This window comes from Schistocerca americana, chromosome 7 (assembly GCF_021461395.2).
Source record: "Schistocerca americana isolate TAMUIC-IGC-003095 chromosome 7, iqSchAmer2.1, whole genome shotgun sequence".
Lineage (NCBI taxonomy): Eukaryota > Metazoa > Arthropoda > Insecta > Orthoptera > Acrididae > Schistocerca > Schistocerca americana.
Genome location: NC_060125.1, coordinates 109,220,587 through 109,246,247, shown reverse-complemented (window position 1 = coordinate 109,246,247; position 25,661 = coordinate 109,220,587). Strand labels below are relative to the sequence as shown.

The window sequence follows — 25,661 nt, the reverse complement described above, 5'->3', positions numbered from 1 at the left end:
GAGTTGCCTTTCTGGAGGTGGGAAACCAGGAGCTTGGATAGTTTTTTGAGGTGGAGGGTGGCATGCTGTTCTAATTTGCGGTTGGCCTGTAGGAGGATGCTCTGAACAGCCGGTGTGGATGTGGGAGAGGAAAGATTGAGGACTTTTATTAAGGATAGGAGTTGGCGGGTGTGTTCATTGGCTGAGTTGATGTGTAGGTGAAGGATTAGGTGGGTGAGGGCTATGGATTGTTCAGTTTGGAACTGGTATAGGGACTGATGGAAAGAAAGGTTACAGCCAGAGATGGGAACTTTCAGTGTGAGGCCTTTGGGGGTAATGCCAAATGTCAGAAAAGCCTGAGTAAAATATGGAAGCATAATCTGGCTAGGGCAAAGGCATGTTTGCGGAGGGAATGTAAATAAAACTTAATGGGGTCGTTGTGAGGATGTTGTGAGTGTGACATGGTATTAGAAGGTGGAAAGTGTAACATGAGGCTAAAATTAAAATTAAAATTAAAATATATGGGGAGAGATAAAGGTGAACCAGAAAGGAACTGGAGATCTGGTGTGAAAAAAAGTCAAAAAAGTGTTGGTTAAAGCTGAGCTATGTTGATCCTGTGGTGAATTTGGGTTGGTAACCAACGACGTGCACAAAGGTTAGGTGGGTGTGTTGTCGCCAAAACACATTAAAGGGTGGAGAAATTTGGGAAAATCTCGAAAAAACTGCGTGTAAATGTATTAAAAGGCGTGGTTTTGTGGTGGCAGATTATGAAAATGAGGCTAAAAATTGTCTGACGAAGAAATAATGACGTAAAAACCTGTGGGAAGCGGCTAAAAACGATCAGTGATGTGGAACAAACGGAAATGGAAATAAAGTGAATGTTGTTAGAACTAGCCGAAATGGTTGTTTAATAGGTGAAAGGAACTGTTTGCGAACTGGGAATGGTGGATTTTATAGCAGCGGTAGTGTTGAAAGCGGAAAAAAAAAATTTTTTTTGGTTATGGTTTGGAAGTGGGTTATGTATTATTGAGTATATATAGGCAGGATAAAATTGTATGGTAGATTATGGTAAAAAGGAGAAGGTGAATACAAAGTAAAACTACTTGCAAAAACAGAAAGAGAAAGTAAGATGACAGAAAAGATTTCGAAATGCAACAGTGACAATAACAAACGTAATTGTTGGGTTCAAATTGATGATATGAATATAATAGAGGGAAACATTCCACGTGGGAAAAATATATCTAAAAACAAAGATGATGTAACTTACCAAACAAAAGCGTGGGTATGCTGATAGACACACAAACAAACACACACACAAAATTCAAGTTTTCGCAACCCACGGTTGCTTCATCAGGAAAGAGGGAAGGAGAGGGAAAGACGAAAGGATGTGGGTTTTAAGGGAGAGGGTAAGGAGTCATTCCAATCTCGGGAGTGGAAAAACTTAGCTTAGGGGGGAAAAAGGGACAGGTATACACTTCGCGCGTGCGCGCACGCACGCACGCACCATATCTTTGTTTTTATATATATTCCTTACTGCGGTTTCTTGTTAACAATATTAGCTAATAAGCAGCTTTCACTCAGTTAATACTCGGCAGAAATCAAACCTGCATTTGGATCGGACTTCCTTAACTCTTGTGCGGAAAGGTGTGCAGTACACTGCTGCATCCATTTTCAATAAGCTACCACTCGAATTCAAATATCTTAGCAGTAATCTATGCGCTTTCAAATCGAAACTGAAGAGTTTCCTTATGGGTCAATCCTTCTATTCTGTCAAGTAGTTCCTTAAAAAATTAAGCTGATTCTTATTGTATTGTTGATTGCCTTTACTTAATCTTATGGACTGACTTTTTTGGGCTCATAAACATTTATTTTTATCTGTTATTACTTTTATGTTGTAATTTCATGTACTGACAGGTTCCATGACCTTGGAGGTTTACTCCTCAATTTGGTCCTACAGAACTTGACGTGTAAATAAAGTAAATAAAATAAATCTTTCAATGCTCTGTTAAATTCTTCATGCAGTGTCGTATCTCTCATTTCATCTTCATCTATGTCCTCTTCAATTTCCATAACATTGCCCTCAAGTACATAGCCCTTAAATAGACCCTCTATATACTCCTTCCATCTTTTTGCTTTCCTTTCTTTGCTTATGACTGGTTTCCCACACGAGATCTCGATATTCATACAGGCAGCTCTCTTTTCTCCAAAGATCTTTTTAATTTTCCAGTAGGCAGTATCTTTCTTACCCCTAGTGATATATGCCTCTCTACATCCTTGCACTTGTCCTCTAGCCATCCCTGCTTAGCCATTTTACACTTCCTGTCAATCTCATTTCTGAGGCGTTTGTAATCCTTTTCACCTGCTTCATTTACTACATTTTTATATTTTTCCTTTCAACAATTAAATTCAATATCTCTTCTGTTACCCAAAGATTTCTACTAGCCCTCATCTTTTTACCTACTTTATCGTCTGCCGCCTTCACTATTTCATCTCTCAAAGCTACTCATTCTTCTTCTACTGTATTTCTTTCTCCTGTACTTGTCAAACGTCGAAGCGATATCTATGCAGTCGCGACGACGGTGGGTTTGCAGCCATACCCAGACAACATGAATTTGTTATCTTTATCATGTTGCTACAAAGAAATAATTTAAGGTCACAGGCAATGAAGTTAAGTGTTTAATCTCTTATTGAAATTTTAGTCACTTAAGACTGAGCAGAAATTTGCAGTTGGATTTAACTGAACAGGAGACCTGCTGCAGCCTCTTTAGGCAAACAATCATGGCAGTGACAGAAAAATGGCAGGAACAGTAAATCTGAATGGCTGGGCATGAATTTAAACACAGCTTACACTGAATAAGAGACCAATGGCTTAACCACAATGCTGCTTCATAAAGCATTAGATTCACTTTGCCACTGGCATAATTTCACATCCTTAAATCTCATTTACTTTCTTCTTTGACATTCCGTATGATAATCAAAGTAAAAGGCAAATCACAGTAATAACGTATTTTGCTGTGCAGAATTGTGGTATGAATAACAAATGTCTCAAAAATGTACTCACAGCATGCCGAAGTGCTTCAGGAGCTGTCCACTTGATAGGCAACTTTCCCCCTTCTAATGTGAAGTTTTCATCACGTGCCAAGCCAAAATCTGACACTTTTGCAATGCCATCTTCTGAGATGAGGACATTGCGAGCAGCCAAATCTCGATGAACAACTTTTCGTGACTCCAGATATTCCATACCCGAACATGTGTCACTAGTGAGAGAGAAAAGTACAGAGAAATTGATATTAAATGCTAATTACAACATGAATGTAAATAATAATGTACATGCAGCTTTAATATAAAGCACAGTTGCAACTGGGAACTACTGCTCCTCACAGTGCAAAACATTTTCTCATTCTTTGGAACACCCAAAAACAACTTTTCACGGGTTTTTATAGATCTATTTGTACAGTATGGTATGACACACCATTTGTAACCCATTTTCTGAAACGTAAATTCCAAAACAAGATGTCATTGTGAATTAGCATTATGATTGTAGGAGCAGTGAGCTAGCCAGTGATGCCCCAGGCATCACATGACTGGAATGGAGTGTTTTGGTGGGCTTTCAAATTATTTGAATTTCATTTCAGTTGTGGTAAAACAATACTCTAATTCAAGATGGAAAGAAAGGATGTCAAGAGCATAAAATGACATAACCATTTAAGACAATTTCCATAAAACCATCAAATACTGTACTATCAGTCCCTACGTAATGAATATTACAATCCAAAATAACATCTGGTTTCATTTCAGTCACAGCTGCCTCTTACAAATGAAAAGCTACTTCCATTGATGAAGCTGTATGGTGTGTTGGAAGCATCCAAACATGCTTTGTATACATCCATTTCAAGGTGATGAGATATTCCCTTCTCACAAAAATCCTCTGACCCTTCTTAAGTCTACATTTGACAACCATAAATAATGGAAAATCTTATCTACAACAATGTAGGAAAAGACAGATTGCTACTTATCATAAAGAAGACACTGTAACTAGCAGGCAAGTACAATTGAAAGACATTTACATAAAGCTTTTGACCACAGTCTTTATCAGCACCACACTCTTTATCAGCACCACAGTCTTTATCAGCAAAATAAAAACACACAAGCAAGCATACCTCATGCACACATAACCACCAGCTCCTGCATCTCGGGCCAGAATGCAACTATCACACGGGAAGCAAGCAGTACTGTGGAGAGGACAGAGAAGGGAAAGGAATAATAGTGCATGGGTAAGGAGACAGACAAACATTGCCTGCCAGAGTGTATAGGGACTAGAATGTGGGCATCAGGAGGTTGTGGAGCACGGAGGAGGGGGGAAAAATAGAGTGATAAAGGTGAAGACTGGGGAAAGATGGGCGGATACGATGGCAGAGGGTGGGAGACGAGAATGGGGAGGAGACAATAGGACAGAGAGGGGTGGAAACTGTTGGGTGTAGGGTGTGGTAACAGTGTGTTACTGTAGATTGAGGCCAGGATAGTTATGGGAGCAGAGAATATGTTGTAATGATAACTCCCAACTGTACAGTTCAGAAAAGTTGGTGGTGGAGGGTAGGATCCAGATGACTTGGGTAGTGATGCAGACATGAAATCAAGCTTGTTATGTTCAGCTTTGCCACCGGGTGGTCTACTTTGCTCTTGGCCACAGTTTGGCAGTGGCCGTTCATCCTGGTGGACATTTGTTTGGTAGTCATACCAATATAGAAAGCTGTGCAATGATTGCAGCAGAGCTGGAATAGGAAGTCCTGTCAGAGGTTTATTCTATCCAATCAGGGATCATGCCACCTGTGAAAGCAGCCATGTCATTTACCAGCTCTGTTCCAATTATTGCGCAGATTTTTGTATTGGTATGACTACAAACCATCTGTCCATCATATGAATGGCCACTGCCAAACTGTGGCCAAGAGTAAAGTAGACCGCCTGGTGGCAAAGCATGTAGCTGAACATAACATGCTCGATTTCAATGGCTGCTTCACCACCTGAGCCACCTGGATCCTCCCCTACATCACCAGTTTTCTGAACTGCGTAGATGGGATCTATCCCTAAAACGCAGTCTCTGCTCCCATAATTACCCCAGCCTCGGGCTATGGAACATACTGATTCCACGCCCTCCACCAAACCATTTCCACCACCTCTGTCCTATCATCTCCTCCCCATTCTTGTCTCCCGCCCTCTTTGTTTGGTGCCCTGTGACTGTCTGCAACATAAAGTGTCTTCTTTACAGTATGCAGCGATCTATCTTTCCCTATATTGTTGATATTTCTAGCTGAAGTTTCCATTGTTGGAAGACTTTTTCTGTTGTTCAAGCTGGTATCTCTGTCTTCATATTGTTAAAATATTAAAATGCAATAAGTGAAAGTAGTAGCAATTTATGTCAAAAAAGATTTGTAGTAGTCTACTCAAAAATAACATAATGCGTGGTTCCCATGCCTGTTTCCTTGAATACTCATCCATCCTATGTACAACGCGATAAGCATTGCAACACAAAAAACAGCGTTATTCCACACTTATTTGGCTTGCTTTTCAAGTACACACATAACTTTATTCACCTCCATCAACTGTCAAATATCCATAGGGATGAAATGAAGATGGCACAATATTCAAATTATTAAAAAAGCGGCTGGCATAAATTTCAGAAAGTGGGTCACGGTGTGGTTAGATCTGAGGAATAGATTTGTCACTGTTGATGAGATGCAAGTTTAACAATTTCCTTTGCATGTATCCAAGCTCAACAGGAAAGGAATTATAAAAAGACAGTAGATTGCTACTCACCATATAGTGGAGATGTGAGTCACACACACACACACACACACACACACACACGCACACGCACACACGATTTGCCATGGTGTCCAGAGACAGTGGTGTGTGTGTGTGTGTGTGTGTGTGTGTGTGTGTGTAAGCCTTTCGGCTGAAAGCTTACTTGTTTAGCAGTCTTTTTGTTGTACATGTCTGCAACTCTATATCTCCACTAAATGGTAAGTAGCGATCTGTCCTTTTTGTCATATTTCATTATTCCATTCTGGATTTTCTATTTTCTGATTTTTGGCTACTTCATATGATGCATATGAATAGAAATAAGAAATGCCTTACATTTTTGCTTAAGTTTAGATTCGCTAGGCATTGTTGTCTTTCTAATAGTCTTGTCCTCTTTACTGGACTATTATTGAGTCATGTACTGGTAAATTTTAGTTTTTGCTATGGTTTCCAGTGGGATAACAAAAAAGCAGTCCATCAATCTGGAAGTTGTGTAAGTGATTCTTCAACACAAATTTCGTGGCAGAGACAAGGGTGAGCTACTTAAGCAATAACAGTGACAAAGTTGGCACTCTAAAAAAAGACTTGTGCCTACAATCAAATTCTAATCATAATGCCCGTATTATTTTACAAAAGTTCACTCAGGCAAAATATCCTTGCAAATACTTCATTACAGGCAAAATATTCTTGCAAATACTTCATTACATCATTTATCTCGTTTATTTCTTATGTGTGAAAATGTAACAGACTTTCACACAAACTGTCTATTATTACCACAGTTACAAATTCTGATGATATACAAAACAAAAGAACAGTACAAACCAACTTGCGCCTCAACACAGTTCCTCTGTAAACATAAGAAACTAGTCTGCATTATTCGACTTCTTTGGTGCCTCAATTGTCTCATTAGCAAGAAAACCTTTTAAGTCCCCAACCTGACAATTATCTGTATCGGATGTTCTTACTTGGACAAGGTTGCATAAATTTGTTGTAATAGCTGTAGCCCTGGGACCATTGTGGTTATCTCTTTGTCAGTAAACATCATACATGTTGTTTGTTTTGAATTTCATACTTGGTAGAACTTAGATCCCGGACTTTCAGCTTTAATTTTGGTCCAATTTGTGCTCATTCCCACAAGATCACCATTTTATATTTGAAAGTCTTCTTCTGTGATCAGGTGAAGCTATTAAGGTATTCTTCTTCAGGTGTTATTTCTTCACTACTTCATTCATGTAAGAGACTTGATGTAACTTATCACCCGGAGATTTTAGTAATAACACATCTCCAACAATTTCAGTGCTTGCATATGTGTGTGTAGTTCAGCTTTGTAATTTTGGTTGTACAGTTTGAAAATTATTCCTGATGATTCATCAGTAAAATTGAGAAGGCTAGTTCTCCAACATTTTATATTGCTGCAATAGATTTTCTCTTCAAGAGAGCCCATACTGTATGGACTGCCCATGAAACTCACCAGTTATCTTCAAGAACTGGTATCATACAAAAATTAATTTTGAGCCATATTTTAATGAACTTTATTCTATAATTCCTTGATCGTGCCATATCTGGTTAAGTTATTGACAGTTTATTTCTTTTTTGGAGACAGTCTTCTGGGTCTGCTCTATGTAGACTGTTTTTCTTTCACAGAAATTTTCGTTCTTGCATAGGTGGAATTTATATTTGCTGGGAGATTCGTAATCACTAAACCTTGTCCCTTTACTTCCAATATCTAATTGTTGTTTGTCTGCCACGAGATGGGCCTCCACTTCCAGCTTCCTAAAAGTAATTCTTTTGTGGTCAAGAAGATTGTTCCCAACTATCATGTCTAAATTGATAGTGTATCCATGAAAAATGTAAATAAGTGACTCAATTGTAACTTCATTAATATCAACAGTACCTGTAAAATGTTCCTGAAAAGAGTGAAAGTTTTTCCCAGAACCTGTCAAGGTGACATATGTATCCAGCAATCCCGAAGCATTCACTGTCTCATAAACATCTTCTCACAAGATGCTACACCTCTTGGCTACATATATGCACATTTTTAAATTTGCAACTGTTAATGTTTTCTTAGCAGTGTTTACAGTGGAACTTTGATTTTACATTCTCAGATTTTATGTTTTTCATGATTCTCCACGATAAATTTGTAGCCCCTGTGAATAACCTGTAAGATTAATGCTAAAAATTTACCAATTTTACATTTCTTCCTAGTAAGGTTTACCTCAGTTCTAAGTTCTTACTCGACGTCTCACTTGACTTCATCCCATTTTCTTCCTATTGACATTTGATGTGACTGAACAAGTTACAAGAGGCACAAGAGACAGATGGTTTGCACCATGGGTGTTGGTGCAGTTAAGGGAATATTTTAGGCTGTTGTAGAGAGGGGAAATGTGAAAGAGGAAATGCTGATGTAATCCACGATCAGTGCAGTCAACACAATTTGCAACATTTAGCTTCACTGCACAACTATGGCACAACTATTGCTAGGCTTCAGCGGTAATGCAAAAACACGACATTCGACGTGAAGTGTTCCAGACCAAGCCAATACGTGATGAAGGCGCCCAGTCACCACCTTTTCTTGTGCCGCTTATAACTCAGGCTCGTCTTTTTGCTTGTATTTCCAATATACTGTATTCAGCAACAATATCAATCGCTAACGTTTTAAATTCAAACTCTTGAGTTGCCCATTTCCAGCTAGTGAACTCTTATTGGCTGGTGACTTTTTAAGCCACCCAATAGTCAGTGCAGCCACCACACCATACTAACACACGTAAAATGATCTCACCTACTGTATGTGTGGAGACGTGGTGTGGCTGTTCAGTGACGGGAGTGCAGGTGAAAGCATTTTGTAAAAGTACTGCAACTATACTTTTCGTGCAGATTATGTGCTATGACAGAGATGTTACATGGAAATGGAACAAGGGTTTTGCGATAGCATATTTTAAAGACTGTCATGTTCAAATCTGACATGATACAGTTGCAACAACTACATACACTGCTCATGTATATACTTCACACCACACACACATCACTCTGTAGATCGTAAAGAATGGCAGCAGTGATAGAGGGCATGAAGTGAAACTGTAGCACCTGAGCTTTCTTTCAAATTTACGTTTTACTGAGCTGCCTTCTAATAAGCTTGTAATGTCAATTGGGGAAATAAACTCATTTTTTCAAGTCTCTCTTTCTCACATCAATCCTAGAATAAAAATTTAACAGTGGTGAGCATACAAAGTTCGGCTCATAAGAAAAGCATTAAACAATAACAGCAATGGTGACAAAGTATGTCATTAAGAAGATCTTCGCAATTATGCATATGGTTGAACCACTTAGCTGCTGTGATGTTTTTGGTTTAATTCAACATGTTCATCAATTTTTGCTTTTTTCAGGTTGAGTACAAAGGATGATCTCTCAAAAACTATTGTTTTGAACATATAATCTGTAGTCATAGCTTGTCAGGAAATAGCTCGATTACCTTGTACCCAAAAACCAGTTTCAATTTTTTGATGAGCTTTTACTTGCTGTTATACATTTGTGAATTTTTAAGAACTGATGAAATTCATTAGCACAAATTGTTGTATAAACATTGTATTGTACATTTAATCCCCTTCACACAGACAGATTCTATGCAATATTGAAGAGGATTGTGATTTTTAATCATATATGCCCAATTACACGTGTTTTTGCTCATATTTTGGTGGTTTTTAACATTTTCATCAATTCTGCATTTTCCTCAATTTTTCATTTTTTAAGTCTCTGAAATACGCTTTCCTACTGTTACAAGGAAGGACAGTGTCATCCAATAGAATTAAATTCTTAGAGAAAATTGTTATTTTAACCTTCTTTACATAAATTATTTGCTAGCTCAGTTGTTACAGTAGTAGACCATCGAGTTACAAAAGATGATGTCCATAGACTGTTGGTTTGAATTCAACCCGAAAGAATATTTTAACTTATTTGTAAAACGACCCAACAGTGCTCTCATATAAAAACCAAATCACAATCACAAAAATTCACCACAACAATCAGAAACAACATTATTGTGTTTTGCTTGCTGTTCACATGTACTTTACACTTACAATCACTGTTCATAGATATTTTCTAATTTAAGTGACCACACACCTTTTACTTTATTACAAACAATGTTTTATGTTTGGGTTACCTGTGTGTTGTACATGATATATATATCTCTGAATAGAAAACCTTATTGTACTGTGGCCGTATGGTGATGTCTTCACTCCTAGCTATTCCTTCCAAAAAAACTGAATTGTTTGTTCACAACGTCAATGCATGTGTCCTCTGTTGTCAATTTCTCATACTAAGATTAAAGTGAAGCTAAATGTAATACCACCGTCAAAGCAACTGCTACAGTCCTGACTAATACTATTTTCGTATTTCATGTAAAACTTTTAAAAATTATGACTGTTGACCTTGTTACTCTGGTTAAAGTATCAGATGGTTTCTATCTATGTATCTATCTATCCACTGGACACTCCTTTTTAAAAAAGCTGTAAGACTTCCATTAGCTAGCTTTTGAGTCACAGCAGGCTCCTCCATATTTACAGGAACATCTACATCTACATCCATACTCCACAAGCCACCTGACAGTGTGTGGTGGAGGGTACCTTGAGTACCTCTATCGGTTCTCTCTTCTATTCCAGTCTCGTACTGTTCGTGGAAAGAAAGAGTGTCGGTATGCCTCTGTGCGGGTTCTAATCTCTCTGATTTTATCCTCATGGTCTCTTCGCGAGATATACATAGGAGGGATCAATATACTGCTTGACTCCTCGGTGAAGGTATGTTCTCGAAACTTCAACAAAAGCCCGTACCTTTGTTTCCGGACTGCATTTCCTTAGGATTCTTCCAATGAATCTCAGTCTGGTATCTGCTTTACCGATGATTAATTTTATAAGGTCATCCCATTTTAAATCACTCCTAATGCCTACTCTCAGATAATTTATGGAATTAACTGCATCCAGTTGCTGACCTGCTATATTGTAGCTAAATGATAAAGGATATTTCTTTCTATGTATTCGCAGCACATTACACTTGTCTACATTGCGATTCAATTGCCATTTCCTGCACCATGCGTCAATTCGTTGCAAATCCTCCTGCATTTCGGTACAATTTTCCATTGTTACAATCTCTCGGTATACTACAGCATCATCCGCAAAAAGCTTCAGTGAACTTCCAATGTCATCCACAAAGTCATTTATATATATTGTGAATAGCAACTGCCCTACGACACTCCCCTGCGGCACACCTGAAATCACTCTTACTTCGGAAGACCTCTCTCCATTGAGAATGACGTGCTGCATTCTGTTATCTGGTAACTCTTCAATCCAATCACACAATTGGTCTGATAGTCCATATGCTCTTACTTTGTTCATTAAACGACTCTGGGGAACTGTATCAAACACCTTGTGGAAGTCAAGAAACAGCATCTACCTGGGAACCCGTGTCTATGGCCCTCTGTGTGTCGTGGATGAATAGCACAAGCTGGGTTTCACACAATCGTCTTTCTCTAAACCCATGCCGATTCCTACAGAGTAGATTTCTAGTTTCCAGAAAAGTTATTATACTCGAACATAATACCTGTTATTTTCTGTTTTAGACAGGTGCAACTAGCTGCTATGATCATGGCAATGTTATGTAGTTCATGAAGTTGTAAATACAGCACTTTGTTTGTGCACAAGTTGTTAAACCAAGTGCACCTAAGTGCTTTGTTTTCTGGGTTGGTATGTAATGGATCATTTTTAAAATGTTATACTTACAACTTCAAAAGCGCATAACATTGTCATGATCCTGGTGACTAAACGCACCTAGTATAAATCAAAGTGACTCTGAAAACTTACCATATGAGGATCAGCCTGCTACAGCTAGAAAGCTATCCCATGGCAGAACAACAGTGTTTTAAAGAAGCAGTTTACGGTGACTGGTCGCAGTATCAATGAAAATCATCTGGTAAGTAAAATATATTGTAAGTCTGCTATCTTTAATACATTACAGCAATATTCATATGAATAAGCAGGACAAGTTTAAATCCTTCACATGCCACCTCATACGAATTGTAGCCACTGTTACTGAGTGACAATTTTGTGCTCACCAAGGCTGTTCCTACAAAATCAGTTCTACTTCCTGTCAAGATATCTGAAATACTTTTTTGTAGATGATTAAATTAGTTGTTCAAGGTATTTATGAGAGAAAGTGTTCTGTAATTTATTGCAAGACCTAATGTTCATACAATGGTATTGGTACCCCTTGCCACTATCATGTGAGAGGAAAATTTTTCTGAAAATTAGCTTACAGAGCATCAAAAAGACTCACAGACTGCTCCTGGAGGCTACATGCCACCTCCTGCAATTCCTGATATATCCTCAACATGGCCACAAACTGTTAAAGATATTGAGATTTTTGGAATTCTTTACTCTAAGTTTCAATGGGCAGTCTGTGCTTTATATAATTTTTGCATTACCGCTTCCCTAGAGAAAGGACAAATTTTTTGGGAACGCTTTAACAGTTAACATATAGAAATTTATTAATAGATTCTTCATAGTTTATTTGGAGTCCAATTACACACATTACAGGGGTGAATCAAATATAAACCGCAATTTTTGTTTTACATGCCTTTTTGTAAATGGAGAAAGGCACAGTCTCTGCTTACTGTTGCTTTCATTTCTAGTGATTGATCTCCACAGCTACAACATTGTCATACCATTTCTTTAGTCAGAATCACAATGTGGCGTAAAACCGTCCAAAATTTTGAAAAGACTTGCGGCGCAGTTTGGTAACAACTGCCTGAGAAAGATTCAACTGTATGCATGTCACAAACGTTTTTACTAGGATGACAAACAGCTGAGAATGCAGCTTACTGACATCACCTGAGGACCAGCATGACTGAGGAGGATGTTCGAATTGTTAGAATACTGAAGACAATAACCGAATAACAGTTGCTGAAATTGCTACAGAGATTATCATGAGCTATAGTAATGTTCAGGCGATCATTACTGACAAACTTGGATTTTGAAAGTGTCCACAATGTGAGCGCCTCATCTTCTCACTGCACAGTACAAATTTCATTGTCTCAAGCCTGCACAAATAGCTACTGAAACTACCAAACTAAAGAGGAACATTTTTTGCACCACACTGTGACCTGCTATGAAATGAGTGTGCACCATTACACCCCAGAATTGAAAAAAAAAAAAAAAAAAAAAAAAAAGAATAACAGGGAATGGCATAAAAAGGACTAATCTGCACTCATTACAGCCAAAAACCATCTCTTCACAAGTAAAGGTCTTGCATTAGTCTTTCTTACTTTAAAGGAGTTCTTCTCGTGAATTTCTCTACAAGCATCGCACTGTGAACCCAGCATACTACTGGAAAATTTGGACCAAATGAAACATGCATATTGTCAGGAAAGGCACACATTTCCAAACCAGATGGTATCATGCTTGATGACAGTGCTCAACCCCACACAGCTGCCTAAACTCAACCTCAAATTCAGGAATTGTTTTAGATTACACTCGAACATCATCCCTACTGTCCAGACTATCTCCCTGTGATTTTCATTTGTTTGAACCACTAAAGAAAGTAATCAGAGGACAAAGATTTGATGACACTGGCACTGTCAAAGTGTTCATGTGCAACTGTCTGCTGTCACAGTCACATTCATTTTACAAAAAGGGGATCAAGAAACTGTCTATCCACTGGGAAAAATGTGTTTCCCATTCAGGAAACTATATAGAAAAATAAGTTATCTGTATGAATTTCTATGAAGCTTAAATATACTTACAAAAAAAATTCTCAATGTGCATCACAGATGTACTCCACCATTTGAATGATTACTTGTCTAGACTAACATATGTCCGACTTATTCTGCACAAACATATCAGTTTTTAACCTAAGGCAGAATCTAGAAAGCAGCATCTACGTGTGTGTGCGCCAGCCAAATAAATATGATGGATCAAATAAAATATGCAATTTTTGCTATTACCAATTGGTTATTACCAACTGATATACAACACAGCAGCCACAAAACTGAAAAATATGCAGTTTTCTTCGTGAAATTGGTAATTAAATTCAACTGCAGTACAAAGTTACAGGGGTTTTATAAAGATAGTGATATACGAATATATTATAATGCTATAGTGTTATATTAATATCCAAAAGTAGTTGTTAAATGATAAATTTGTAACATACAACACGAATTACAAACATCTGTGATCACAAAAATTACTAACACATAGTGTGAATCACATAAATTTCTGTACAATATTATAAACACTTACTGGGCAAAATTAATTTGGTCTCGTCGAGTCACATGTAACCTTCCTCGAGAGCGGAGGTAGTCAACTAAAGAACCTTTGCTCATGTATTCAGTCACTAGATAAATGAGCTTGTTGCTGAATACAAGACCAAGGAGTTGAACAAGATTTTCGTGACGCAAAGACCTTAAAGAAAACAAATGAGTAAGGAAATTATTTAAAATCGTAGATTGTAAATTCAGGAAACTACTGAAAGAAAAAAAGAAAAGAAAAAAAAAACAGCAATATGAAAATAGCAACACTTTCACATTTATATTTTAGATATAACAGTGTCTACATGCAGGAGTGATACGGAGAATCATAGGATTTTAATATACGTGGTATTCTTTCTTGGTTGTGACTTCTATGAATGCAATTGTGTATATAACTTCTTGTCTAACTTCCTCAATATACATTTATTATAAGATGTAAGTTTGCATTTAACTAATCTGTACTGACAATAACAGCAGCCAACATCTGCTTGAGACACTCACATTATACAAAACTTCTAAAATAGTGGTCCTCTAGTCACTGTAAAAACATCCACAATGTTAGTTGTATGTTTCAACAGCCAAGATGACCACATACTGTTGTTCGAAAGTTAAGAGACTAGCCTCCGTATTAGGGCAAAGCAGTAAAATAATTGTGCATGAAATACAAAATGCACCATGTAAAACAGTAAGTGTAAAATTAAATCTGTGTGCTTCTCCTGTAAATTATGAACACTGTGCACATGCTCATACACAATCTGACTGAGCAAAAGCTATATTCTTATGATATTTGTACTGATGGAATCTGTATCTATTACACTGAAAGACACTGAAAAATTTGTCAGTTTAAGTTATCACAATCTACTCAGAGAAAATACAACATAAATTTGGGTAGTAGCATTTCTGAAGATATTCTTAGTGACTAGAGACTTACGTCATGAGTGATGCTTCAGCAAGAACTTTCTGTGCTGCTTCACTCGAGTCCTTTAGCATTTTCACAGCAACTCGCTCACCCCGCAAGAGACCCAGCATGACATCACCAAACTCCCCCTTCCCAATGGGTTCTTTCAGCTAAAAACAAAAAGTAAAACAAAAATAAATCATAAAGCTATTGTAAAAATTCAAAATGAAACAACTGTGTATTCAATAATAAATATCGACACATGAAAGGCAGAATGAGGAATCCACTGTTCTCTCCTTCTACTCAACCTCCTAATGTTCTCTTTCCTCATTTCACATTCACCCATCATTATAAAGAAAGATACGAAAACTTTGTGGTAATTTTTCTGGCTTTTAGTCGTTGTTTCCATGGTCACGGTTATAACATCATGCTACTATGTTTTATTGTTGTCAAGAGTTTGATCATTGCTTTCAGCAATGCATGTTAAAAGCAGACCTCGTTAATTTCTCTCATTGAAAATTTATAGTATGAGAAAATATTCATTGCGAAATTATAGTCCACACATGAGTCAGTCAGAATGTCATCCTTACAAAACTGAGGCTGAATTTAATCCCAGTCTGATTGTTCCTAACAGAATACAGAGTCACATAGTGTCCAAACAGGTAGCAGCATAGGCTTTTGAATACAGCGTCCAAATATCTCCTAAATTGCCATCAATTATGACAGAAACATGTTAAAATAACCAGAAACAGAAACCAATCACTGAAACAACCAATGTAGCGTCAAGTGCAACATGTCGCTGAGGCCTTTTCACCTCATGAAGAATGGTTTCCAGAAGTTTTGATTGGGTTCAAATACTATCTAATAGAGCCAACTGTAACTGCTGGGAACAATTCTGTCTCTGTAAGCTTCATTCTCACTCCACAAAGAGCAGTTAAAAGTTGCCCTAAAATTTGCTTCCTACTGACTGTCTCACCACAGAAAGACCCAAACACCATCAATATGCAGCTCACCTTGAGGATGATGTATTATTCTTTTTGTCTGGAGAATTGTTGGCATGGATGAAGCAAAAGCTCGGAAACCAAAACTGTACATAGCAAGAATTTACATAGTCCCCTGAGGTGATCATTGTTTGCATACCCAGAGGTGGCACTTAAATTTTTGTCTTTAGGAAACTGTTATAGAGGCTGGCGTCTACACTTTCATCTTATGACTATCATACTCCCACAACAAGTTGTAGATGGGGATCTATGGCATTAAGATTAGAGAAGGTAAAAACTAAAGAACAGCCAAAGACAGAAATAAATGATCAAATCGATCAAGGAGGAACAGAAAGTGAGAACAGGACTGAGAAAAACAAAAAGGATAGGAAAGATATTATGAAGTTCTGCAAAATGATGGTCAGGTCCTGCAGAAAGTGTCATTACTTCTGTCTCTAAGCTGGTCATAGGTTGTGTTCCAAAAATGAACGGTGTAGAAACAGAAGTGATGACACTTTCTGCAAAGCCTGGCCATCAATTTGCAGGACAATGCTCAAGCATGTACAGTGCAAGCTGTTATTGATTTTTGTGACTAATGGGGCTGCTAAGTGCTATACCACCTACTGCACTCCCCTAACTTAAGCCCTCGTAAGTTCAACTAGATTTCTAAACTGAAAGAAACACTTCATGGCATTCGCTTCAGAATTTCTACAAATTCGTCAGGCAATACCGTATTTACTTGAATCTAAGCCGCACTTTTTTTCCGGTTTTTGTAATCCAAGAAACCGCCTGCGGCTTAGAATCGAGTACAAAGCAAGCGGAAGTTCTAAAACATGTTGGTAGGTGCTGCCGCAACTAACTTCTGCCGTCGAATATATGTAGCGCTACACAGGCATGCTTTGTAGGCACAAAGATAAATACTGGTGCCAAAACCTCTGCGTCAGTAAATAAATTTTAAAAAAAGGTGGAAGACGAGCTTTTTTTTCTCCGCCCTGAGTTTCGACCACTGCATTTTCATACATTATCCAACGAATTAAATACAAATTCCGTATTGTTCATCTTCGAATGTAGCAGAATTTTAATGTACTACGAAAATCCGGCTTAGACTGTTTGGGATGTTTGTCAATATGACCAACTCTACGTTCTGAATTTTTTCCTAGCTGTGAGAAGAGATGGTTGCTAATAGGAACCTGACGAAATGTGAATCACATGCAGTATTCTCTTCACCATAAGAAAGAATACGGATATAAACATTTTGCCATGTATTCTTTCGTGTTTGCTGCTATCTCATTTAAATCCTGTCTGCCTAATACACTACGAAACTAGAGTGAGACAACAGCAAACGCGGAAGAATATACATATCGTGTCATGTTTATATTTGTATTATTCTTATGCCTAATAGTGATACAGTCAGAAATGAAGTACGGCAACTGACTAGATTTTTAAATCTAAGATGACTCTAATTCTGTGCAGAATTTGATGTACTAAAGAAGCGGCTGCAAAGATTTTCAAACGGAGAAAAATTTTCGCCTAACTCTCGTTCAAAACATGTTCTATCATACGCAGTCTATTATTTGGTTCTTGTTAATCATTATCAAAGAAAGCAGCAGAGTAAGTAACAACAAATAGCAGTCTCTTGCCATTGTTTCGCTAATGAGACAATTTCTCTTTTTTTTTTTTAATTGTAAGCGGAGACGAAGCATGTGAGAAAGGAAGGGTACCCGTATAAATACGAGAGCCTGACGCATAGCAATGGCTACCTGGTAAAGCTTAACTGCTAAGCTTACGACTCGAACCGAACTACTGTAGCTGCATCATCATTCATTTGACCTAAATTTTATCTCGTATTACAATGGACCAACTTTGTTTCGATTTGGAGGTGCGGCCTAAAACTTTTCTCCCCCCCTTGAATTTCGAGTCTCAAATTTCACGTGCGGCTTAGATTCGGGAAATTTTTTTTCCCTTTATTTTGAGTCTCATTTTTCAGGTTTCGGCTTAGATTCGAGTGCGGCTTAGATTCGAGTAAATACGGTAGACCGCACCGCTCAAACTGTCAACACAACTGGCACTGCTAAGAGTATCCTATGACTTCCACATCGCTGGCAATGGGTTATACACAATGCTGGTGACTACTTTGAAGGTCAGTAAAACTTTGAAACAGGTATCTATTTTTTATGAGCTGTAAATAAATAGTTGCCCCCTATTAAAGTTCCAACCCTCGTACAAGATGAAAAAGGTCAATAGTGTACATTTTAAAAATGATAGTAGGCACTGGAAAATGTGTACCTGGAGGGTGAACATGTTACATAGTTCTCAGTTCATTGTTACTGCCTAATATTGTTACAGGTTTCTCTCTCCATCCATGGTTTGGAGCAACATAGTTATTCATTTCAGTACTTCTACATAAACCTTTGCTTTTCAGTTATAGGAGTCATCACTTTGAATAACAAGTAAAGCAGTCATCAACCCAAAGATTGTTTCGAACACCACAATGCATTAGTAGGCATGTTCCTGGTGGAGGTGGTTTGCCGACCTTTGAACTGAATCACCCAGCCAGTTATAGGGGGCCTATAATGTATTGTGGATTCTGAGTCACAGTGCAGTTTGGCTTTTTTCACAACAACAAATATTGTCAGAGGTGAAAGCAGTGAGAAGCAACAGATAAAAGTTCCAGGACTGACTACGGGTCAAAGTTATGACCTTCGAATTTTTAGTATGGCACTTTACCACTGACATGAGCTACCAAGTCACTCATTACATTGAACTGAATGAAAATCTTAAGAAATATCTTAAATTTTAGATGCCTCAACAAAGGAACATTCAATGTGGACTCTTCTGTCATACATTTTCTTTATTTTACATTATTTTTAATAGACAGTATGTTATGTCATTTGCAGCAAACACTGGTGACAAATTTTTTGCTGGCGACATCATGAAACAGTCATTTCACTGACTTCCTAAACCTATCCATCCTATTTTCATGGCGATTCTTTCCAACCATGACTTTACTTGCCACTGACCTTTAAAATTTTATGGGCAGGAGGTTACATCTTTCAGGCGGTGACATCATCAGCTAATATTTAAGGTTTATTTACCTAGTTGTTGTTCATAATTTTTTGAACTGTTCATGCATTTCAGAAATTCATCATCCATTACATAAAGCTTAAAACTTATGCATAAAGCATCTGTAATGAGACAATTACAAAAATAATTTACAAAGGAAAATTCAATCAAGAAAATCAGTTATGAGATAGATTTGCTGGTCTGCATTTACCTTCAGGGGGCAAATACACGTAAGTAAAAGTTACATACTACTCAGATTTCAGAACCAGCAGTTCGTTCTTACCTTCATCATCACTACAGATGGATCCCTCATACCCAGGTCTATGAGTGACCTGCCCTCCGTTTTATCCTTCTCCAATCTCTCCCTGTCTTTTCACTGCGTGTTTGCAGATGACACAAGTATTGCAATAAATAGTATGTCGAGTGTAGTTCTAGAAAGATCTGCTAATGATATTTTCATGGATATTAATAAATGGTTTAAAGTCAACTCACCGACATTAAACTTCGAAAAGACTCACTATATGCAATTCAGAACCTGTAAGAGGTTTCCACCCAGCATATGCATAAGGTATGAAGAAGAGCAGATAGAAGAGGTTGACAGTCTTAAATTCCTGGGAGTATAACTTGATAATAAATTCAGTTGGGAGGAGCACACCACAGAACTGCAGAAATGCCTTAACAAATCTGTATTTGCAATTCGAGTGTTAGCAGACATAGGCGACACAAAAATGAAGAAGCTCGCATACTTTGCCTACTTTCATTCCATAATGTCATATGGTATAATATTTTGGAGTAACTCTTCAAGTCAAACAAAAGTTTTCAGAGTCCAAAAGTGTGTAATATGTATTATTTGTGGAGTAAATTCACGGACGTCCTGTAGAAACCTCTTCAAAGAACTGGGTATACTAACTCCTCTCAGTATATTTACTCCTTAATGAAATTTGTCCTAAATAATATACCTCTTTTACCAACAAACAGCTCAATTCATACATACACTACCAAGAACAAAAATGATCTGCACAAGGACTTAAAAGCACTTACTTTAGTTTAAAAAGGGGTCCACTACTCAGGAACACTCATCGTCAATAATTTGCCAGCAAACATAAAAAATTTAGTTACAAATAAAGATCAGTTTAAAAGGAGCCTGAAAGACTTACTAGTGGCCAACTCCTTCTACTCCATTGATGAATTTTTTAATATAAACAAATGATGTATTGTATATACTCATACTATTAGTATTGTTATTTCAGCTTAAAAATATTGACATGTTCCACATCCACGAGGATCTCCTCATTACGGATCTATGGAACGAAAAACTAATCTAATCTAAAAAATCTAAGGAGACAACTGTTAGTTCCAAAAGATATGTAGCTTTTCATTATTAACTTATACAGTCACCTAACATTACTGCTGGATATATTTTGTAAACCTCATCAAATACTGACGAACCGATTCCACAGACCGAGCGTGAGGAGAGGGGCTAGTGTAATTGTTTAATACAAACCATACAAAAATGCACAGAAGTATGTTTTTTAACACAAACCTACATTTTTTTTATGGAACCACGTTAGTTTTGTTAGCACATCTGAACATATAAACAAATACGTAATCAGTGCCATTTGTTACATTGTAAAATGTTAATTACATCCAGAGATATTGTAACCTAAAGTTGACGCTTGAAACCTCCGACGTTCAGTTGCGTGTTGTAACAAACACGGGCCACGGTCAGCGAGCAGCGTCTGCAGGGACATGTTTACGATGACGACCGTGTTTACGAGTGTGGCTGTAGTGCACTGCTGTGGTTTGGTCTAGCTGTCGCAGTGTCCGCTTGTAGCACTTGGTGCTATTGTTATTCTGCATTCGTCTCAGCACGCAGACCAACTGTAGTACACCGAGTTACCAGACGTCTGTGATAGTGTAGTGTTGTAGGAACTGTGACCATGGTGTATTCGAACTCTGAAAAGGCAGAGATGATACTCATCTATGGCGAGTGTCAATGAAATGCAGTTGAAGCCTGCAGGGTGTATGCAGAACGGTACCCGGACAGAGAGCATCCAACGTGCCACACATTGCAAAACATCTACCGCCAACTGTATGCAACAGGTATGATCGTAGCACGCAAACGGGTCCGTAACAGGCCCATCACAGGAGAAGCGGGTGCAGTTGGTGTGTTAGCTGCTGTTGCCATGAACCCACACATGAGTACACAGGACATTGCGAGAGCCGGTGGACTGAGTCAAAGTAGTGTCATGCACATACTGCATCGTCACCGCTTTCACCCGTTTTCATGTGTCGCTACATCAGCAATTACAAGGTGATGACTTTAATCATCAAGTGCAATTCTGTCAATGGGCATTAACAGAGAATGCGTTGCAGTTCTACCTGTTTACCAATGAAGCGGGTTTCACAAACCACGGGGCAGTGAATCTACGGAACATGCATTACTGGTCCGTGGACAATCCTCGCTGGCTCAGACAGGTACAGCGACAGCGACCGTGGACTGTAAATGTATGGTGCGGAATCATTGGCGACCATCTCATTGGTCCTCACTTCATTGCAGGGGCCCAAACAGCTGCAACATACATCGCGTTTCTACAGAATGATCTGCCAACGTTGCTCGAAAATGTCCCACTGGAAACGCGTCGACGTATGTGGCATCAGCATGATGGTGCACCTGCACATTCCGCAATTAACACTAGGCTGACCCTTGACAGGATGTTCGACGGGCGTTTCATAGGACGTGGAGGACCCATAAACTGGCCAGCCCGTTCTCCTGATCTTACACCTCTGGACTTCTTTCTGTGGGGTACGTTAAAGGAGAATGTGTACCGTGATGTGCCTACAACCCCAGAGGATATGAAACAATGTATTGTGGCAGCCTGCGGCGACATTACACCAGATGTACTGCGGCGTGTACGACATTCATTACGCCAGAGATTGCAATTGTGTGCAGCAAATGATGGCCACCACATTGAACATCTATTGGCTTGACATGTCGGGACACACTCTATTCCACTCCGTAATTGAAAACGGAAACCACGTGTGTACGTGTACCTCACCCCTCATAGTAATGTACATGTGCGTCAGTGAAAAAGACCAATAAAAAGGTGTTAGCATGTGGACGTAATGTGCTGTTCCAGTCTCTTCTGTACGTAAGGTCCATCACCGTTCCCTTTGGATCCCTACGTAATTCGGTGCTCTCCGATACACACGATCGAACAGCGGAGGAGTGGTACTCAAGCGTCAACTTTAGGTTACAATATCTCCGGATGTAATTAACATTTTACAATGCAACAAACGGCACTGATTACGTATTTGTTTATATGTTCAGATGTGCTAACAAAACAAATGGGATTCCATTTAGAAAAACGTAGGTTTGTGTTAAAAAACATACTTCCGTGCATTTTTTTATGGTTTGTATTAACCAATTACACTAGCCCCTCTCCTCACGTTCGGTCTGTGGAATCGATTCGTCAGTGTTTGATGTGGTTTACGAAATATATCCAGCGGTAATGTTAGGTGACTCACCCTGTATATGTCTACTGGCAGTGCTAAATATTTTACCTCCTGGAGGCAAGAATTGGCCAGCAGATTTGTTTCAATTTATTGGACATTCAGTGGCAGTGATGATGCGTTTTAAGACAGTATGGATACATACTCGTTTCTTGAAGCTCAAAAACAGTGTCAACAAAAAATGCATACAGAATTTGATGTGTCATGGAGAATTTATTTTCCTACCTACGTAGTTACATTTCTGAGAAAAAGTTGTTATATGTTTCTTTCACAGATGGCAGTAGACATGTCAATCTAGCTGAGAAATCCAGTTGGTGGCAGGAGACCAATGTCAACATAGTGGACATACATTTGAGCATTGAACTGCAGAAGCCTGTTGTTATAAGTGGTACTGAGAGTTTGAGAATATTGCTGCAGTTCAGAGACAGCAGAGACATGAATATGGGATTCATTCACCTACAAGGTTAACAACTACACAGCTATCATACAAATTCAAGGTCAATGGAACAGTGTGTGACGTGCCATCAAAGTGACCTCAAATGGCTCCAATCATAAATCCTCGAATGTGATGCTGGAACTGTTACAGCATTCATCACAAACATTTTCAAGGCAAGGTTCACATGAGATTGGTCTAACTGTTAGTATAGTCCAACACATTCTGCAGAGAAGCAGGCTGATGCACCAGCTAAATGATAACAACAAAAACCACAGTGTAGAATTTTGTGGATGGGTTCAGAGAATGGTGAATATGAACCAGGATCTACAGACAGCACAATGCAAACTTAATGGCACTATCAATTGGGTAATGGTGCACACTGGGTGCAAGACAATCTTGACAGTGCTGTTGAAAAGTCTGTGAAAATGCCTGGTGTGATTATGAGGTGCAGTTTGACTCCTAGGGGACTCGCTGGGCCTTTCCACTTGACTGTACTGCAACAGCAGAAAACTTCACGATAATGCTAGCTGATTATATTCTCTCTTCCATTCATGAAATGAAAAGTAATTAGCAGCAAGATGGACCTCATCCCAATAATATAGGGATATTCAAGTGTATCTTGATCAATAGGTACACGGCTAGTAGATAGTACATATGGGATCAATCAAGTTTCCTGCACATTCACCAGACCTGAAACCACTCAGTTTTGTATAACAAGAGACAGTGAAAGAAAACATGTACCACCACACACACTACATAATCTGGACCCACTTTGTGAAGAGATTTCAGTGATGCATGCAGAAATCCAGTGAGACATTTTGTTGTAAAGTAAGGAATCTCTCTCGATTCATACTCCGAAATGCAATAATGATTAAAGTCAAAATATGAACATTACCTGTATCCACAATTTGGAAAATTTAGTTTTACCAGAAGCTATGAAAATAATTTTTTACGACAACTTTCAAAAGCGTTTACAGTTTTTGATGCACTTTGTATCAACCTTGGCTAACACAATAACAGGGAAACTTACCTATGCAATCACTCAAGGAGCATTTCAACAAACTCTTAATCCTTGTGAGAAAGTGTAGAAAAAACGAAGTGTTATTCTGAAAAGAGCCCCACTCCTTAAACTTGTTTCACTGTTCTGAATAGATATAGTATGAATTACAAAACACACTCTTACCTCCAGGTCATGATTAGGAATCACCCAGCCAGCAGCTACAAAAGCATTGGGATCCACACAGAATTCTTGCTTTCCTTTCTTTGGCAGACTTTTTGTAAGTTGTGTGCACAGCCCATCAGCATCTTGCTCATAATGCTGGAACAACCACCCTAACTCATCAGTTGTTTTGTTCTATTGTAAGTTACTGAAGTGGCATGCACTGTAGTGAAAAAACAACAACAAAATATACAAGAGCACTAAAAACCCAAAATATGAGTAAAATGAAGCAAAAGCTATAAACAGGCATTACATTTTTATCCACACTGACAGTGGCTATCAACTGATAAACTGAATCATAATTTGTTTTAAAAAGCATCTAATATTGTTCAACTACTTTCACATAGACAGAATAGCAGTATATTTAAGGTTTTCATGACATCATTTGTTACCCCTCCAAATGCTGGTGAAGCCTTGCAAGATACTATCATAAATGTATGTTATTCTGGTAATCTTTTAATATATTCACAGGATGACAAACCCCTAACACGAACACAATAAACTGTGCTCCAATGGATAATTCTAAAATTTTCAGTACCATTTTCATGAAAAACTGACAAATATTCATATTATATAATGATCAATTAATTATTTTAAAATTATTTCTTTCATGGTCCATGCTGGACAACTAAAGACAATCTCCACGTTCTTTGTTTCTATATTTCTTCCTGTTTTTCAGATTAGCAGGAGAAGTGAATATTTTTATTCTTACACTCTAATACCTGCAATATTCTTCAATGTGAGCTGCACTGGTTTTATGAAATAAAGGGGTTACTAAATTGCAGCAATTCCGATAAAGGATACTAAACTTCAATGACTTCCACCACTACCATTTTCACAGATTGTGAAACAAACTAATAGAAATGTGATCCTAGGGTTATCTCAGTGTGACTAGTTAATTGTGTTCTTCCAGGTGTTCCATCAAGTTGTTTCCATTTAACAGAAACAACAACTTGATAGAACACCTGGAAACAAACCCATGAACTTTCAGAAACATTACAGTGCCCACTACATAGACAGGCAGAAAGTGAATACATTCAACATTTTGTCCTCTCTGCCTACAAATAGGGTGTGATGTTTGATGTGATCACAGTTAACAATACACTGAAAGTGTTGAGGAAGATACTGCACAAAGGTTTTCATCATGTGACAGAACGTCATTGAATGTTTAATACTCTTAACACTTTTTTTACTGCTCTACTAAACAAATGCCATTTTTTAAATGCAATGTTTTACTTTTCTTAATGCTATTTAAGGCATCTTGGACAGGCAAGTCCAGTGAAAGGACTGTTGTTGAAGCATTTTCTAAAAAATAGGGAAATATATAGCAATATATGTGGGCCAAAACTTCTAGCACAATGTTGTATTCCCTTTCACCCCCAAAGAAACTCCCCATACTGGTATCAAAACTGCAAATTTTACAATTATAGTGCTGTATCTAAAACCTCTTGAATAACACTAAGGAAAGGGTGGGGAACAGGGTC

The 25,661-nt window shown here is 38.1% G+C and overlaps 1 protein-coding gene across 2 annotated transcripts in view; it reads right to left on the bottom strand.

Annotated features, from left to right (window-relative positions):
• Nucleotides 1-25,661, bottom strand: part of LOC124622661 (tyrosine-protein kinase CSK) — a 285,377-nt gene that overhangs the window by 103,630 nt on the left and 156,086 nt on the right. For both annotated transcript variants that reach the window (XM_047148456.1, XM_047148455.1), the window contains exons 4-7: nt 24,142-24,276; nt 15,000-15,136; nt 14,061-14,222; nt 3,041-3,236 (exon numbers count right to left, since the gene is read on the bottom strand). In XM_047148456.1, coding sequence (XP_047004412.1) covers nt 3,041-3,236; nt 14,061-14,222; nt 15,000-15,136; nt 24,142-24,276 — 630 coding nt within the window. The remainder of the gene's footprint in view (nt 1-3,040; nt 3,237-14,060; nt 14,223-14,999; nt 15,137-24,141; nt 24,277-25,661) is intronic.